Below are 18,988 nucleotides of genomic sequence, written 5' to 3'. Positions count from 1 at the left end.
TGCAAGAAAGACAGAGAGGATTGGTGTGTGTGTGTGTGTGTGTGTGTGTGTGTGTGTGTGTGTGTGTGTGTGTGTGTGTGTGTGTGTGTGTGTGTGTGTGTGTGTGTGTGCGGGGGGTCCAAAAAAAACAAAAGCTTTCATGAAAAGGGATATTATTGTGGCTCTACCCCTGTGTAACACAATATGAAAGGAGGAAGAGAGGAGGAGGGGAAAATGGAGAAAAGAATCAGCTATACTATACACACGCTTCCCTAACCTTTGCATCATGCTGTGTGTTGGTTAAATACCAATCAGGGAGGAAGGATGAAAGAAAGAGAGAGAAATAAAGAAAGAAAGAGGGACTTCTCTGACAAGAGGCAGCGATGAGGCAGTTAATCACTCTCATTCACTGACTCCCTCGCTCTTCCCCACAACTCTCTCCCCCATTCTCTCCACCTCTCTCCATCTCGCTCTCTCGTGACAGGTTGCTTTGAGACAGAAGGATAAGCTCTTTTTCAGAGAGAGGGAATCGGATTTCCTGCTTTTTGATGAGATAATAAAATATGACAGAGGACAATAGGAGCCTGTGGACGGCTTGCTGGGAGCTATTCACTCCAGCAGCGGCCCCTGTCTTAAGACTGCTTAGACAAACGTTTAAAAAGGTAGCCAGAGGCCCAAGCCCTCGAATAAAGGCTACTGTTACACACACTGTGCGCAAGTGTGTGTGTGTGTGTGTGTGTGTGTTTGTCTTTGCATGTGTTTTTCGGTAAAGCCTGAGAAATCTCTTTTCTCTCGATGACTCAGGGTTGAGCTGTTTGTTTGGCCAACGTGTTTCTCCCCTTTGCTTTTGGGAACTGTCAGGAGATGTATTGCACCTTCTATTTGCACAGCGCTGGCCAAACAAGACGAGACCCTGGAAGATAAGGCTGTGTGTGTAAGTGAGTGTGTGCGCTAGTGAGCTGTAGCCTTGAAGGATGAAATGCAGGGACACCACATAAGCCCCTGCTGCCAGCCAGGTTAATTCCTAACCCCAACTCAGCCTGGGAATACCAACACTTCCCATGCTTTTTGGTCATTGTGTGTGTGTGTGTGTGTGTGTGTGTGTGTGTGTGTGTGTGTTTGTGTGTGAGACCGGAAATTTATAGATTTTGTAATGCACTCAATGCCATAGATGGGGTCGTCTGGCATTGATATATTTTTCTTTGCAGTGTATCTTAAGAATATTGTCACTTCTGCTGACAGCGAAACATATGTTTCAAAACAAGAGTTGAAACTGAAGTTGCGCAGGCTTGTGACATTTCAGTGAGTCAAGCCAGAGCTTCCCGAACCTCTAACACACACACACTCACACTGCCCGTGCCTCACGTATCTGCTCTGATCAATAATCTACAAAGGCCTTGATAAGCCCTTGGCCCACACTGTCACTTTAGGCAAACACAACCCATGTCCCCTTTCTTCCTTCTCCACTGTGCTTCTCCCCAACCCCCCCTCCTGCTGATAAGACTGTGGCATGGCTGAAGAGTCCAAACAACTAGCGAGGAATAGAACAGGCAGAGTTGCAGTGGATCCTTCGTTCGATCATTTCCTTCCCAAGTGCTTAATTTCTTCATTTTCAAAACCTTTCACTTTTTCTAAATTCCTCTCAGATTCTCAAATCTCTAATCCATGAAGTGTGCTCTTTTCTCTGTGCTTAGGCGACTACTGGGACGGGAAACGGGCCTCAAAGCTGAGCAAACACCAGCCACCCTCACTCCACTGATAGCCTTGAAAACATGGAGCCTTGAGGGGTTGTTGTGTGTACGTGTGTGTGTGTGTGTGTGTGTGTGTGTGTGTGTGTCCTGCTGTCTGGTGTGTGTACGTATGTGAGCATGATCACTAGCATCACATGGGCTCTTCTCAAGGTGCACCTCCACCAGGGAGTCAAGGATAGGACAGGGTCAAAGACACTGATGAAGTCACTCTCCTATCCCGTCTTTCTTGCTCCTCCCTCCATCTTTACTTCGACCTCAACCACCCCACACACACACACACACACACACACACACACACACACACACACACACGCAAAATTCACATCATATTAGGGCCTCTTATGACATGTATTTCCTCCACTCTTGCCATCCCCTCTCTTTGCCTTGCTTTATAGAAATTGGGTGTTGTGTTGAGGGTGGTAGTTTTATAGCAAACCAAGCAACAGACAGAAAATGAATTACAAACAGCAGGGGAAGCCAGAAATCACAGTTCAAGCCATGTTTAGAGACTTAAAAATTCATCGTCTGAGCTTGTATGGCAGACACAGGCAGAGAGAAAGCGTTCCAAACGAAGGGGGGTCACAGAGCGCTGTATAGGGGCCTCTGGAGGTCAGGAAGTCAACCTGGCTCAGAGAGACCGAGAGAGCAGGAGGCAGCAGGGAAAGAAAGGAGCAAGGGAGTCTGGAAGATAGGAACAGGACATCTGGAGAGGAGGAGAACAGAGGGAGGGAGGGAGAGGAAGAATAGAATGGTAGGAGGAAGGAGGGTGTATGTGGGCGGACAAACAATAAAGGATGGAGAGCAAGGAGCTGCAACGAAGGAGGGAGGATGGATAGAAGGAGAAAGAAAGGAAGGGCAAGTGAGGGAACAAGATGGCAGGAGAAGAAAGACAAATAATAAACTGCAGATTGGATGGAAGGAGGGAGAGTTTGGTATCAGCAGGGGAAATGGGAAGTGTGTGCGTGCGTGTGTGTGTGTGTGTGTGTATGTCTGTGTGTGTTTGTGTGTTTGAATGGGGGGGTTGCTTTGACACATCTGCAGCTCTGATGCACGCCCTGGTCATTTTGGCATGAGTCCCTTTGCCACGCTTCATTAGTCTCACACACACACACACATGCACGCGCGCGCACACACACACACACACACACGGACCAAAATGGTCCAGAAATAATGACATAATCAGCAGCTGTGCCACAGAGCAGGCTGCCCCTCACAAGGTGACCAGGGACAGAAGGAGGGAGGAGAGGGGAGAAGAAGGGAGGAGGAGGAAGAGGGGGGAGAACTGGTGGAAAAGCAGCGAGGAGAGAGAATCAAGTGTTGGACGAGCACAGTGAGACGATATGTTTGTGTGAGCAGGTGAGAAAAGGAGAGGGAGGGGATCATGTAGTTCTTCATATTTAAGTGATTTCTTGCTACCCCTGGTGTTCCCAGGCTTAACACACTCACAACAGCTCTGGTCATTTAATCAGTGCACAGAATAAAGTGGCTTATTCTCACATACACACATACATATGCGCACACACACACGCTGAAGAAAAGACCTGTCAGGCTATGTCAAACGGGGGCCCTCAATAGCCCCCGGCTATTCACTGAGAAGCAGATGATCACACTCTCTATTCTTTTCTTTCCCTAACTCTTCCCACTAAGAGAACTCAAAAGCCAAGAAAAGTCGCAAATTATGCTCATGGCACTGCAAAGTCCGGGGTAATATCCGAAGATCTGTTAATTTTTTTGCCATAGAGACCATCAGAGGTGCAGTGAACGCACTAGTGTTGTTACCAGTCTTTCTTTTAAGGGTTGGTTCACTCCACCAAACACATTTCTCACTAAATTCTTGTGGTACCAGCCCTTTAGATTGATTTTATTTGCTCTAGTTTTACTACAGAACACTATCAACTACTATCTACCAGTATCGTCATCACCAGTATACTTTATTTTTTTTATTTGGGTAAATCAACCTTTCAAGCTTATTAGCATCACAAAGTTATTACTTCTCCCAGTCCCAGACTTTAGTTTAGTAAAATAACAACACAAGTTTGAATGAGAATCTGCGCATCATATTTTCTTGGTGAACATCTCAGTCTGTATCTATGATCATCTATCAAATCTGTGATTCAGTTCACATTGAACATGATAAATATGAACATAAGACGGCGCCTCCCCTGAGCTCATCATTACTGTCTTAATTGTACCATGTTTGCTGGCTCTGGTGGGAAAAACAGGTGCAAAAGCACATATACGCTGCATGATTGCATACAAGGACAGCGTGTACTCTACTTATTATGTGTTGCTGTGTGTGACAAATGTAATGTGCATGCATGGTAAATGCACATGTAAGGGAGTTTGGTGTATTTCAACCTTTTCTCAGTTAGAGCGATAGAGATTAGGGAAATGAGAGTAGATACTGTAGATAGGGGGAGAGAGCGGGTTAGGGGTGGTGTGTGTGTGTGTGTGTGTGTGTGTGTGTAGTTGACATAAACCCACTGGCAAATTGTATTGGTTGTATTTTTGGCAGCTCTGAACTTAAATCTATACCGCCAGCTTTTCATCTCTCTCCCTCTATCTTCTGCCTCTTTTTGTCTTCAATCGCTCTTTAAAGAGAACCCTAGAGCCTTTTACAGAAAACACCACACCTGTGTGCAAGTGTGTGTTTTTAGGTACGTATGTATGTTTATACATGTTTGTATCTGTTTCTGTGCCTGTGCATCCAGTGCAACGGCCGTGACCTTTTCACCTCAAATTCCCTGCGGTCGAACCCCGGTCAAAGACGCACCCCACGCACACCATGCCCTACGTGGTGATAAAACCAAAAAAACAACAGGAATGAAGGAGTGCAAGACAGGGAGGGGGGAAGCAGGAGGAGAAAACAGACATTAGCCTCTCTGGGTGGAGAACAAATGGAGCCCCGAGAGGGACGTGAAGAGGAGGAACGAGGGAGTGAAGGGGGAAGGAGAGGTGAAGCACACAATGCTATGGGGCACGGCGGTTGGACAGACAGCATCTGCTCTCAGCTCTCTGTGGCTCTGGTAATGGATGGAGAGTTGGAGAGAAACCGAGAGAGAGGGAAGGAGGGAGAAGGAGAGACAGCGGTAGGAAAAGCTGGAAAATAAGAGGGAGAAAGAGAGGATAATAGAGGGAAAAGGCAGAGGCCGCATGCGAGGGAGGAATAGAGATGGATGAGGGAACGAGCGAACAAGTCAAACTTTAGAAACTTTTCTTTTATTATTTTGTCACTTTGGATGAAAAAACAAGTGTGTGTCTGTGAAAGGGCGTTATCAATTCAAATGGAGGGATGACAGACGGATAGACAGACAAAAGAGGAAGAGGGACAAAAGGAGTGAGACATCTTTCCAATAGGAGAAAGAGCAGCTGATAAGGGAGGACACACGATACCCGCGTGTGTGCGGACAAAGGCTTCTCACCGTTTTCGCTGCTACCTCCTTCTCACATGGAGATCATAGGGACTTCCTCTTTTAAATGCCGAGGTGTGTGTGTCCTCTGTGGGAGGAGTGGTCACTGACAGAGGAAACTTGGCCTAGTCTGTTTTATGGAAATCTGAGAGTTTCCCAGAGCCATCATAAAACTGCCTCTCTATCAGACCCCACCTCTCTCTCCCTCTCTCTAACCCATTACCAGGTCACACACATTCCTGTCTTATAAAAGATGATGTGTGTTGTCATTGGGGGTTCAAAGACAGACAGAGGGGGCTGTGGAGTAAAAAGAAAAGGACACTAAGCGAGAGTTTTCACTTGAATCCTCACATGAAAGCGCTGCTCGCTCAAAGTCAAGGCTTTGGGAGGCAGGGTGTGTTTCGGAAGACTTTGATGGCGATGGACAGAGCGAATGAGAAGTGGAGAAGAAAGAGAAGAAGAGAGGGGATCAGGAGGAGGGCTCAGAAAAGAGGAAAGTAGAGCCGGGGTCTAGGTAATTAACGGCAAGCTCTTTAATTACCGCTGGTGTTCATTGTGCCAGAAGGAATGTGACAATTATGCCATTAAAACTTCCTAATGGGGGGAAAAAGCGAGGGAGATGAAGGGGGGGATAACGGAAGACATGCAATAGAAGAGGATGAAAGAATGAAAGGAGAGAGGCAACAGAAGGAAGAGAGAACGACGAGAGGGAGTGAGGGAGGAGGGATATGAAAGGAAAAAGGGAAACAATCGCGACAAAAGAGGAGCTGGGAGGGAGATGGGAGCGTATTAGGCCAGCACAGTGACAGAGCAGATTAGCATCAAACAAGAAAGGCCACAGACGTGTGTGTGTGTGTGTGTGTGTGTGTGTGTGTGTGTGTGTGTGTGTGTGTGTGTGTGTGTGCGTGCATGCGTGTGTGCGTGTGTGATCACTGAAACAGAGGATATATTCATTCCAAAGACGCCACCAAGGTGGATGGAACTTTGATGATGCAGAATCTGACAAAGGGAAAACTGTGTGTGTGTGTGTGTGTGTGTGTGTGTGTTTGTGCGCTTGCTGAATCTGCGTAGGCTCCTGTTTCAAGTGGTGGTGCAAGCAGGTAGGGGAGGAAGGTGAGGAGGAGGAGGAGGAGGAGGAGGTGGAGGAGAAAGGGGAGAGATCCACAGAAAAGGGCCTTGGGGGCATCCTGATACACATCCAGTACATTTCCATCTCCACATTACCTCTATGACTCACACACACACACACACACACACACACACACACACACACACACACACACACACACACACACACACACACACACACACACACACACACACACACACACACGACAGAACAACATAACAAATGTGTCGGTGCACATATATAACACACAAAAACACACCATTTCCACACCAACATAAAAAAACACACAACCCACGCACCGGCACTCACAATCACACATGGTCACACTCACAAATAACACCCACACACACACACACACACACACCAAAAAGCTACACACAAACACTTACACGCAGTCTTCGTGCTCACCAAGGCGGTTGGTTTGTCAGGGGGGTTAGAATTTGCATGGCTGGGCAAATTTTCCTTGTGCTAAACTCTAATCAGCTCCTGTATCTCTCAGACACCTGCCCAGCAAAAAAAAAACCTTAATATGCAAAACACCTTCCCTCCCTCCTCTACTACTGCAGCTCCTCGGCCAACAGAAGACTTATTCACCTGGGCTCTCACTCTTTTCCTCTCGGTCTGTCTTCTTGCAAATTTTCACATTTATGTATGCAAATAGGCTGTTCCCCTTAATCCTGTTTTAACAGTAGCTTCCTGGTGCCATGAGAAGAATGATAGTTTTGTCTGAGATGTGACAGGGAATTTGTCTGAGGGAAAGGATGGCACGTTACGTGTGCTTGGGCAAGTGGGCATTTTTTGTAGGGTGTCTTCCTAGAGGTTGTTTTGTCAATTGCTTTTCTGTGATCGGTTATGTGAGTCATGCAAACCTGTCTAAGAATCTTATTGGATCCATTTCTCTGAAGTGAAACACAGTGTCAGTCAAAGATATATACTTGTGCCATCCAGTTTACATTTTGCCCAACTGCTCTGCAATACAACCCACATTTTTAACACTGACTTATTTTTTAAGCACAAAGTAAAACCTGCGCTGAATAAAAATTGAAACAAATATGTTTTGCTTATTGTTTCTTCTCTTCAATGTTTGTCTGTGGAGAATGATGCATGTGTATTTTTGACACTAGAAGTCAAAGAAGTTTGTCAAGTTGTGGTCCACAATGTAACTTAGGCAGGTGTGATGTGGAAACTCCAGTGCACATATGCTGATGGACTTTTCAGTAAAGCGGGAGACCACCTGTGTCCAGCAATGAACAATGTTTGCATATTCATAGATTCTGGATTATTGATATGTGTAATTTTAAGTAATTAAATTTTTTTTGTGGAAAAGAATTTGAGTATTTATATAAGTCTTAGAACATGTCTTTATCTTCTGTTCTGTCAAACAACACAGGGCCAATATCAAGTTTGTGAAGCTGCATTTTTGAAATATTATTTACTTCTATTTCCTGTTGTGGGTGTCAGGTGATTTACCATAAGCAGAGCATAATTTGATATGAAAACAGAAACAAGCCTCTGGTAAGAAAATGGTAAGAACAAAAAAAATACAGTGTTGATACTGTGCTGTGCTTTTACCATTGGTGGTGTACAAATATGAATGTTGCTGCACCTATTGAAGGTCACTCTTAATGAGTGTAAATGCAGGACTAGGTGAAGGGTCACTTTCTTCTTGATTTAAACGTATTTCCCTGTCACTAAACAAATAATTCAGTCATGATCAGTCACGAGCAGCTGAACAGAAGAAATAGTGTCATTTTTCTTTGTGCTTTGCTCTGATGGACTTTGGGCTTATTAAGACATCATATATACAAGTGCCTCTGCCTGCCAGAGTCTTTCAAAGCCTCCCTCAAGAGGGCTGAAGATGGATGTGGGGAAGTGTGTGTGTGTGTGTTTGGGTGCACGCAGAGGAGCCCCAGTGGACAAATAACGGACAGAGAGAGATAGACGTAAACAGAGAGAAAGAGAGTGAAGCACTTTAAATGTGAGCGCTGCAAAACTCCCACTGCTCGCAAGGGCACTTCTCTCCTGCACGTCATCTCTCTTTCCCCCCCTCTCTCCTTCTACCCTTCTTTCTCCCCTTCCCATTCCCCTCGGTTCCCTTTCCCCCTTCCCTCCCTTCATCGCTTTCTCCTTTGTCTCCGAGCTCTCACCCTCTATCCCCTATCTATCCATCTCCCTCTTCCCCCTCTCCCCCTCTTTCTCTCCCCTTCCTCTCACTAAAACAGTAGGACGCTTAACCTTGATAACAGTGAGATTTTTTTCCCCCCCTCAAAGTGACACAGACCCACACACACACACACACACACACACACACACACACACACACACACACACACACACACACACACACACACACACACACACACACACACACACACACACACACAGGAGAAGTGCTTTGCCAGCATGCCAGGCCGGTCCAAGGGACGGCTGTACCCTTCGAGGTGAACAGGACACTGGGAAATGCAGCAACAACAAAACACTCACACACATACACTCACTCTCTCAGACACACACAAACCCAGATCACTCCAGGTCCTTCTTAACACAAGCCTTTTAAAGGTCTATTGTCAGCCGACATTGAGAGAGCAAAGGCGATCATGAAACACACACACATTTACACATGCGCACACGCGCACACACACACACACACACACATGCACAGTGGCAAAAGGAGAAGTGTGAAAACATGAAACATATTGTGAAGTTGCCTGCTGAGAATTTATGATTATAATACACTGGAATACACATAAACATCTCACCACAGATAGGTAAATGAGGATGGGGAAGTAAAATGCAGCTTCTCAAAAACAAACACACACACACACACACACTAAGATCCACTGAGGAAATTAACAGAGGAAGAAGTAAAACCAGCGGTAAGGTTTCTTCCTCATTGGATGAGAGTTCCTCACGTCTTTAGGGCTGAAACATGTGATGCACGCTTTAGAAAAACATTTTTTTTTCATATTATTGCTGTCCTGTGAAAATCATGTAGCTCCACATTAATTAATTTAAATGTAATTTTGAATATTTCAGGTAAACTGAAGGATTAAGTTGAAAGCGAAAAATGTTTTCAGAGGCCAGCGACGATACACATTATATAGTAGTACAGTATGCAGCAGGATGTATAAGAGACTTAAACTCAGCATTGAGACCAGTCACAGCGGTGTCAGAGAGGATACAGTGAGAGGGTGTCACACTACCCATCTGCATCACGAGGTATCAGGTGAAATTCATCGTTTTTCGATATGGACCGCATCAGTTCTCAGCTCCTCCTCTCACACACAATGATTCTTTTTCTGCTAAACAGTTGAAAGTGTTGGTGTTTACCTCAAAGTCATTGGCCTTGTTGTAGTGCATGTTGAGGGCTCGGAAGAGCTCGCTGTCGCGGCTGACGCCCAACTCCTCGACTCCAGTGACTCCATCATTGATGGCCTGGCGGGCAAACTTCTCCATCTGGATGTAGTAGAACTCCCTGAAGTTGCTGAACCACTTGATCAGCTGGGAGGTGATGCAGCGATTAAACTGGAACGAGAGATGAGGAGGAGTTAGCAATGCTTAGGTTGTCAGTATTGTTGTATAGAAGAGATATAAATGGGATCTGTAAATATTCTTCATGCAAGCAGTGTAGAGGAGAGACTGTCATGTCAAAAGCTTATTAAGCCACTGGATTTGAGAAGACGTGTAAGGATGACGGGGTGTCATTTCACACCAGGGAGTTGAGATGTGAGGTGATATCTTAAAAGACCGTGAAGTAGCCGAGAGAGAAAGATAAAAGACGAGAGCAAGAAACAGGTCGTGGAGGGAGGGAAGATAATAGAGACATTAAGTAAGACAGCGAGAACGGGTGGGGGGAATTGAGGAGGGGGGGTGAGAGTGTGTGTGGTTCATCCTCCCCACTGGGAGCAGACCTCCCCCCTATCATAACCCTGAGAGTGGAGAAAGAGGGGGGCCGAGACCGCAAACACATAATTGACCAGAAAAACGATTAAGTCATCATCTGAAGCGCCCTGGCCCGCAGGGGGCTCAAACATGTACTTAACCCCGTTCACCAATTACACCCTGATTCTCGTCCCCTCTCCGCACCTCTCAGACAGAAAAAAAGGAGAAAAAAAAGAGCAAAATAAAAGAAATTGAAAGAGAGGGAAAGACAGAGACGATAAGCGCTGCAGAGAAGGCTGTGGCTATCTGATCTGTGCCGCTCGACTGGATTCAATAGGGCGAGGTAAACCTATTAAGAGCCTCGGCTGGTCCCGGCTCTTTTTCCGCCTGGTCTCAACAGTGAAAACACACTGTCTAAACATCCAAACTCCATGATAAGGACCTCAGGGTAGCTGAGGGTAGCTGCCTAGCTCTTTTACCCTAAAATGCTCCACTGAAAGCTCTGATCAAACCACTGACATCTTTCATTTAATTTTATTATTTATCTTGAACAATCAACAACTGTTTCCTCATTGACTCCCAGAAATTACAGCTCATAAATTCTAAATTATAGCCTGTGATACCTTGATACCCCACTCCCTTCGTCCACACACACGCACGCATGCATGCACGCACGCACGCACGCACGCACGCACGCACGTACGCACAAACGCACCTACGCACGCACACAAAACACACACACACACACACACACACACACACACACACACACACACACACACAGGCCTTCACTCCTCCCTCCCCTCTGCTCTTTTTGTGGTGCTGGAAGAATGGGGGGACAAAACGCTACTAAATGCTGAGCGGACTGCTCACTGGGGAGGCAGAGCGGTTTTGACATGGAGATTAGGCTCTGGCTATTGTTCGACAACACACAGACACGCACAAACATGCACACACACTCTTCACGATCTGGGATGGCAGTCAAACACACGCAAGCACATGAAGATGGGTGGGCAAGGCAACAGAACAGAAAGACAGGCAGAAAAGTTGGTGAATCAGGAGCCGCGAAAAAGCTGGACCAAGGTAGGATGGTGCTAAAGGAGAGGGGCCATGCCTTTCTGGAATGATCAGCAGATGACATAATGGCGGAATAGAAAAGAATAAGTCCGCTTGACATTGTTTGACAGGGGTTTGGGAGAATGTATGAAGGGGGGGGGGGGTTGTCCTAAAGTGCAGGGTGAGCATAAATGTGAAAATGAGGGAGAGAGGGAGGAGAAGAGGATCGCGGTGCGTACCGGCCGGACAATGGCGTATCGCTGGTGGAGTGGGGGATGGGGGGGGGGCAGAGGGTCGGAACGTGAGCAGTCAGCAAGCTGGGGTCGTGACATCGCAGTGTCAAACAAACAAACTACTGACACTTACAAATACATCGGCTGCACGGGGCTATTCTTAAACACACACAATGTAGCAGACAGTCGGAGGTGACAGAGCATAAAAACACTATTTAATTCAAGTTTTCAGTGTAATATGAACATTTCCCCGTGTGTAAGATCAGAACAAGTCTGATTGGGTGTGAATCTGAGACATTTAGTGAATTGGCGTTGATCTATGCAAGCATATGTGTGTATATGCATCTGAGCGCGTGCGAGATTGAGCGCTACATACTGAGATTAAAGTCAGTGAAAGAGTTGCCATCGCTCATGCAGGAGACCTTTGGTGTCACTGCAGCCGAGTGACGGATAGATTTGTCATTTGGACAAGGATTACTTTATTATACAGACAGCTCAGGAGAAGATGTATTAGGTCCTGTGGCTCAATCACAGCACAGAGCACACAAAAAATATAATATGTGCATGCAGATAAATACACTAAATTACATTATATCTGCATCAGCTGCACCCAACACACTCAAGGACTCAATTCTGGCAAGTCCCCCTGCAGCTTCCAGCAGTCTTGGATCATTAGGTTGCTGGTGGGGGACAGAGACCCCCTGATAGCGGCTAAAGATGAGTGTGTTCAGTGCAAAAGGAATTGGTTCAAAGGAGCACATCACTGCAGCTCCTTAATCAGAGCTGGCAGGGGTCAGCCAGCACAGACATGAGATGCAGCGAGAAAAATGTGTGTCAGTGTTTGAGCATATAAGTGTGTGTGTGTGTGTGTGTGTGTGTGTGTGTGGCTGAGAGGCAGATGAGAGAAAGACAGCGAGAGCATGTTTCTCACACTCACACTCAAGAGCCTGTGAAAGGTCAGCGCTTAGTGCTAACAGCACAATATAGAAGGTGGCACACACACACACACACACACACACACACACATACACACACATACACACACATACGCACACATATGTTCTGCTCAAGCAGAGGCGCATACTTAAGTCCAGAATAGGAAAACACTCAAGTATCCTTGATCTAAACTATATTAGTCGCCTGCCAAAAGTATTCAGGCACTTTGACCGTCAGTCCCAAACTTCTGCACACACATCCGCTAATTTATTAATATGTAGAATGAAACTGGATTTTATAGTTCTGTCTTTTGGTTTAGGATGAAAATATTTAGCTGAAAAGCATTTGGATGAAAAGACAAAGTGTGTCTCTCGCCAACACTTTTCTCGGACATAGTGGTCAGCAATGGAGCAGAAAGCACACAGATGACCTCAGCGTGCTAAGCTACATTCAGAACAACCGGAGAGGAGAGCAGAAAGGCAGAGAAGCCTGTACGGGCCTCTCTCGCTCTCTCTTTCTCCCTCTCTCTCTCTCCTCTCTCTCTCGTAAGCCCCTTCACAGTCATCAGGGCTTTCCAACGTTTCCTGTTTTCGCAGGGGTGAATTGTGGGAGATAATCTCCGGCTGCCTATTGGCTGACTGCACACAAAAAGCGGCCCTGGAAAGCAGGCTTTTGTTACTGCGGCGACTCAAATCCAGCGGCTGGCTTTTCTTTCTCCCCGGCCCCGCCGAGGCACACATACCATGCAACACCATCAGCGAAAAAAAAAGAAAAGAGAAGGAATGACATATATAAAAGGGAAAACCCTCCTGACCTCCACTACTCCACAGCACATGACTGGCCCAAATACTGAAGCTTGTCTCTAAAAGAGAAATAGATAAAGAAAGCAAAGTGTGTGTGTGTGTGTGTGTGTGTGTGTGTGTGTGTGTGTGTGTGTCAGCTTGTCTTTGCTAAAAAATTAGAAATGTATATTTACAATACATGAAGGTCCAAACAGCCTATAAATAAATACACCTCACACTGGATCTCTTTACAAAGGCAAATACTTTAGCTGACTTTATTAATTGACTGAATATCTTTATTTAATCTGTGCATTAATCTGTTATAATGACTCATCCGTAATCAAAACGATATCTGCAATCATAATGAGACGTCTAAAAGCTAGTGGGATGATACTATAGGCTGTCATTAGCAACACTAACAATGGAATTTTGACGCATCTGTCAAAACATCTCATAAACACCAAAAGTCAAAAAAGTCACAATAGTCTTAAAAGGAGCTTAATCAAGGGGAACAACAGCTACAGCGTCCCCCAGTTGTCAGGGCAACCCACTTCCCACGTTCATTAGATTCTTGACAGTCAAGACCTGATTAGTCAAGACCTGATTAGCCTTTAAGACTTTTGTCGGAGGACAGCCACTCGCTAAGAGGCTGTGCTGGCTGCATCTAATTAAATGGTCAATAGTCTCATTCCCATACATGTCTACTAACTTACAGCTTAAGTACAATGCCCTTTACTGAAAACAAAAACAAACTAATGCGACTCATAATCCCCTCAACTATCTTGACCTTGTTTAAGTATCTGATGAGGCCATTCATGAAGAGGCCACCAAGAAGAGGCCACCTCCCTGTGAGTGATTAGTCAGTGAAACTATGTGGTTCAAATCAATTGATGCAGCAATTGTTAAATAGCAAATAACATCAATGTCAAATCAGTGGGATGCTTTTAATATTGAGGAGTTTTGTAACAAATCAGCATTTACAGGTGCCTACCCCATTTGCCAACATGTAACCCTCCTTTTCAACCAGACCAATGATGTGTTGAGAGAAAGTCATGTGACCCACGAGTCATGGTTGGTGGCAACAAGAGGGGGCAGCTGGGAAAAAGGGGACCTTTATCTGCTGATTTGAATAAGATGGCCTGGATATGTCACAGTGTTTATCCCTCCGTATGGTCCGAGAGGGGAGCACACACACAAAACAACAACAACACGAACAAACTCGGTCGCGCACTCTACAACGGCCATTGTGTTGTTGTTCTTGTTTTGTGTGCAGCTTACATATTTTTTCTTTGTTTTCCAAATTTCCTTCATTAAACTCCCAGTAGAGCTAACGCTCATTCTTGCCATGTTCCCTAAACTGACTCTTTCTCTTCTCCCCTCCCTCTATCAAACCATCCTCTCTACACCTGCTCACATAACCACTCCTCCGTCTCTAGGCTCCATCCTCCTCTCTGCCCTCTCCACCCCTCCATTACTCATCTCGCTCTTTATCTTTAGAATACTCATAGGCTCTCCAGCTCCCTCATGTAAACCCATTCAACTTCCTCTTCTTTCATCTTTTGCATAAAACCATAACTTAGTGAGAGAAAGGGCCTCATTTCAAGACTGACAAACATACGCTGTTCACGGCAACTAAAGCTGGCACATCACAAATACTAAATCAAACGTCCCCTTTTAAAACAGGTGCGTTGACAAATGTACAAGTAAGAAATGTGGCAAAAAAGAAAACAAAGGCAACAAAGTGTTATTTATCTTTACACTTGTTACACAGATTAAAAGAAGTCACCATCTCAAGAAGATTAAGGTACAAACAAATGAGTTTGAAGATAGCCAAACAGAGGCAGTAATGTGTAGTAAAATTAAAAATATATTGGCAAAGGTTGTAATCTAAAACAAGGTCTAAAGAGGAAGAATATGTTTGAACTCACCTTGACATCAGAGAAGAACATCTTGAGCATATTAGAGCTCGGGTAGCGGGTGTAGAAAAACATGAGCTTGGCCTTCTTCAGATGATTGGGAGAGAGACCCTCTTGGATCTGGAAGTAGCTGCCATTAAGGAAATTAACAATTGTTTGGAGGGAAACACCTTATGGTAGATCAAGCAAATGTAGCAACTGATATGATCACAGATACAATATTTACATATGTACGTGCTAATAATTGACTGTAAGATTTTTGCAAGACATCATCATTTGGATGATGGGTAACCAAATTTCCTTTCAGGCATGCATGCAGGACTTCTGGGGTGGGGTGGGGGTGTGTGTGTGTGTGTGTGTGTGTGTGTGTGGGGGCTGAAGACAGTGCACCAAAGCAAAACCATTTGCTTGCAATTAGCATCGTCCGTATCAGGTGTGAGAGCGTCACGGTAAATAAAACGCTGTCCAGCACTACAGCCGATGCTTTTACATAAGGAGGCTCATTTCACAGTCAAAGTAAGCAAACGCCTTTGCCTACACCCCGTGCTAACCTCCACCCAAAAAAAGGAAGAAGAAAAAAGGAGACATTTGCATATCACAGACAAAGACAGCAGTTAACGCCAGTGACGGGCAAGAAGGCCTAATGGCTTGGCGACAACACATGCCAAGCCTGAATATGACTGTCTGATATTGGCTTCATATCAGTGACAAAACAAGGTCTAGGAGATAGTCCCAAACACTGGCCCGAGCAACATGAAAAACCTTCTCACACTCACATAGGCCATATTCAAATACATGTCAGAGGCCTTGTCTTCCTAATGGATCGCCTGGATTGAACAGAAGAGAGGATGGAGATGGGCTGGTGGGGGCACCTTGAGGGATAGTATGGTTCCAACCTTCAATTACATCCCCCTCCTCCTCCCTCTGCTCCACCCCTACCCCCCAGCTTCGCTGCCGCTGCCAAACCCTTGGAGGAGCAAAAGAAGGAGGAGGAGAAGGAGAAGAGGGGCTCTGAGGCTTTGGACTCAGCCAGTGATGGGGGGACTGAAACACATCTGCGCCACTGAACGGCCCAAGCCATTTCCATGGTGAATTAACGGCCGTATAATGCATCTGATAATATCAATCTGGAGCATAAGACATTGAAAAGGGAACAGGGAAGGGGGCGGGCTGCATGTTAAAACCTCAGGCTGTTTCAACAAGGGTTTTCATCAAGCAGAAGCAAGACAGGGCTTTAAATTACAAAGAAGATACAGCCCCAAGTTTTCATGAAGACTGTTTACACTCGAGTGGACAAAATACATTGCTTGACATTATTTATGATCTACAGGGGTGGCTGTGATCGTTAAAATCAGTCAAGTGTCCAGATGTAGATGTAACTATAGAGTGGGAAGAAGGCATCAGCTGCTAGATTGGATTGCCCTTGGCCTCAGGGTTACACAGCAAAGCCAGCAAATACTGAACCACACTGGGTTGGCTCCTTAAAAACCCTATCTACTTTGTCTCATTCAGCGTGAGAGAGGGAAAGACTGAGAGAGAGAGAGAGAGTTAGTTGTATACGTAGCAATGGTCTTGTGGGGGAAACCCTGGCAGACTGGTGTTACTCTGTCAGGCCTGGCCAAAAGAGCAGCACTTCACTCTCCACACCACACCATCTGCTCCAAGTGGAGGGGATACAATGGATCCTCAGACAGAGAGGGAGAGGGAGAGAGAAAAAGAGAGCTTTTTCTCAGTGAGGCACGGTAGGATGTGTTTGCTGTGAAAGCTGTGCACTTACACTTAGATTAATTTGTTTTTGCTTTTTCAATTAGGATTTGCATCGCGTACCCCTTATCACTCAAATAATTAAAAATGATTTTAAAACAAAGACATCAAGGTTTTACCTCTCCGGCCATAAACACAATATCACCTCCCTTCAGATGACAATTAAGAAGCTTCATATCTCCTGATGAGGCATTTTCATCTCTAATTCACTCACAGCTTGCAAATGTAATTGTGATTGGACTTAGGGGTGGCGTGAAAGGCTATTATTTTGTCATGATGGTGCACTCATACCAGCTGGCCCACTGTTCGCCTGCCACATCTGACAAGACATCATCATTCTCACGACACATCCCCAAAACCCAAAGTCATGAGAGGAAAATATTTGCCCCACTTCCTAATTCCAGGTGTAAGGACAAGAATATTTGGAGTCGGACTGAGAACAAATGAGGAAATTGATAGCAGCCATCTGCTCCACAACGCTGCAGAGAGCTGGTGAACTTGAACACACCTCGCAAAATGTCTGACAAGCTGTCTGAGCTTCTGAGGCTCCGAGAAAAAAAAAAAGCTACAGAATAAAAAAAATATTCGACATCAATGGAATCAGCTATAAACAGAGGGAATAAAAATTCAAATAAACTCTTAAATGTCATACTAATTATAATATAAAATGTACAAGTCAATAACTTGTAAATGCCAAACTTTGTTTCTAAACCTGTGAATCAAAAAATAAAAGATGAAAAAACAACACATGCCTATTCTTTCCATTTAGGGATGTACATCTGTTAATGCCCAGAATTTATAAATGCTACAATGAAAGCCACAGCATCTGGCATATGTGGTTATTGTTTGATTGTTTTCTACTTTCTCTCAGTCTCTGTATGTCTCTCTCTCCCTTGCCTTTTTTCATCCCTCCATCGGGAGCCCGTAGAAGCAAAGGATTATGGATCTCTGGAAAGCGTTCACCCTTGGGTAAGAAGACAAGACAAGGCGAGGTAATGAAAGATAAACAGCTCGCTGCAAACACCTGTTAACGTCCGCTTCAAAGAAAAGACAGGGAGGAGGGGGGTTTGCAGGGAGGCAAAACAAAAAAGAAGTATTTGGCTGCCAAGCAACAGCCGAAGGGCCCCCCGGGCTGTTGACAGATCTTTATGAAATGAAAAAAAGGGAAAAGAAACGACAATGATTGTGGGCTTTTTACAACAGCGATGGATGATAAGAGGAACACAAGAGAAAACACAAGCAATCATAAATATACATCTTTACCGAGTCCTCAGGCAAACCTTTTGTGACATGCACACACACATAAAGACACACACACACAACCATACTCAGAAAAGGCTAGGCAGTCAGGTACAGACAATGGCAAAAACAAATGTGTTAAATATACATATTCACTTAACTAATAAAGCCCCAACAGGTAAAAAGCTGTTGGATTAATTTCTTAAGCATGTAATGAATGTTAATGACTTGAAGACAAAGCTTTCTAAGGACAAGCAGTGTGACACGAATCAAACTTTCATAAGGGTTAAGAGGTGTTGAATACTTTGGGACTAAGGAGGTATAGGGGAAACAGAGAAGGGACTGAATATATCTGTTTAAGCTATTAGTCCTGAGTCCCCAGGGGACTCAATTTGAGCCTCCCATAGGGGATAGCCTCTTTATCCGTAGGGCAAGACTGGGGAACACTCGGGTTAAAGTATAAGGAAGGCTATATAACACCATTGTGTGCCAAGTTTCGGGACGCTATCTACCTCCTTGTTCTTTCAGGCCATTTTTATAAAAAGGAATTGGGGCAGTAAATGTCATGGGGACCTAATCTTCGTGAGTAAGTGATATATGACAAGAAAGCTTTTAAAGCACTTAAGGTTGAAGATGGAAGAAAAGGCTGTACTCTGTTGTGAGAAGGAAGAGGTATGAGTATAAAAATAAATACAACAATGCAGTACAATGGAGAAGAGAACAGCAGTGGGAGGAAAAGTGATTCATCAACAATTTCTCAGTTTCTTAGGCTAGTTTCAAACAGGCTAAAAAAGATTAGATTTTTAACTCTTTGTGGTTCAGATGATGTTTTGCACCTGTCTCTACAGGGAATTACCACCTGAAATCTGATTTATATCTGGCCTACACAGGCATGAGCTGGTCTGAACTGG

General features: G+C 44.9%; 1 protein-coding gene across 2 annotated transcripts in view; it reads right to left on the bottom strand.

Moving 5' to 3' along the window:
- LOC120546624 (prospero homeobox protein 1-like) overlaps window positions 1-18,988 on the bottom strand; it is a 32,675-nt gene that overhangs the window by 8,196 nt on the left and 5,491 nt on the right. For both annotated transcript variants that reach the window (XM_039781692.1, XM_039781693.1), the window contains exons 3-4: window positions 15,087-15,194; window positions 9,600-9,794 (exon numbers count right to left, since the gene is read on the bottom strand). In XM_039781692.1, coding sequence (XP_039637626.1) covers window positions 9,600-9,794; window positions 15,087-15,194 — 303 coding nt within the window. The remainder of the gene's footprint in view (window positions 1-9,599; window positions 9,795-15,086; window positions 15,195-18,988) is intronic.

This window comes from Perca fluviatilis, chromosome 18 (assembly GCF_010015445.1).
Source record: "Perca fluviatilis chromosome 18, GENO_Pfluv_1.0, whole genome shotgun sequence".
Lineage (NCBI taxonomy): Eukaryota > Metazoa > Chordata > Actinopteri > Perciformes > Percidae > Perca > Perca fluviatilis.
This window is presented reverse-complemented; position numbering and strand designations above follow the sequence as displayed.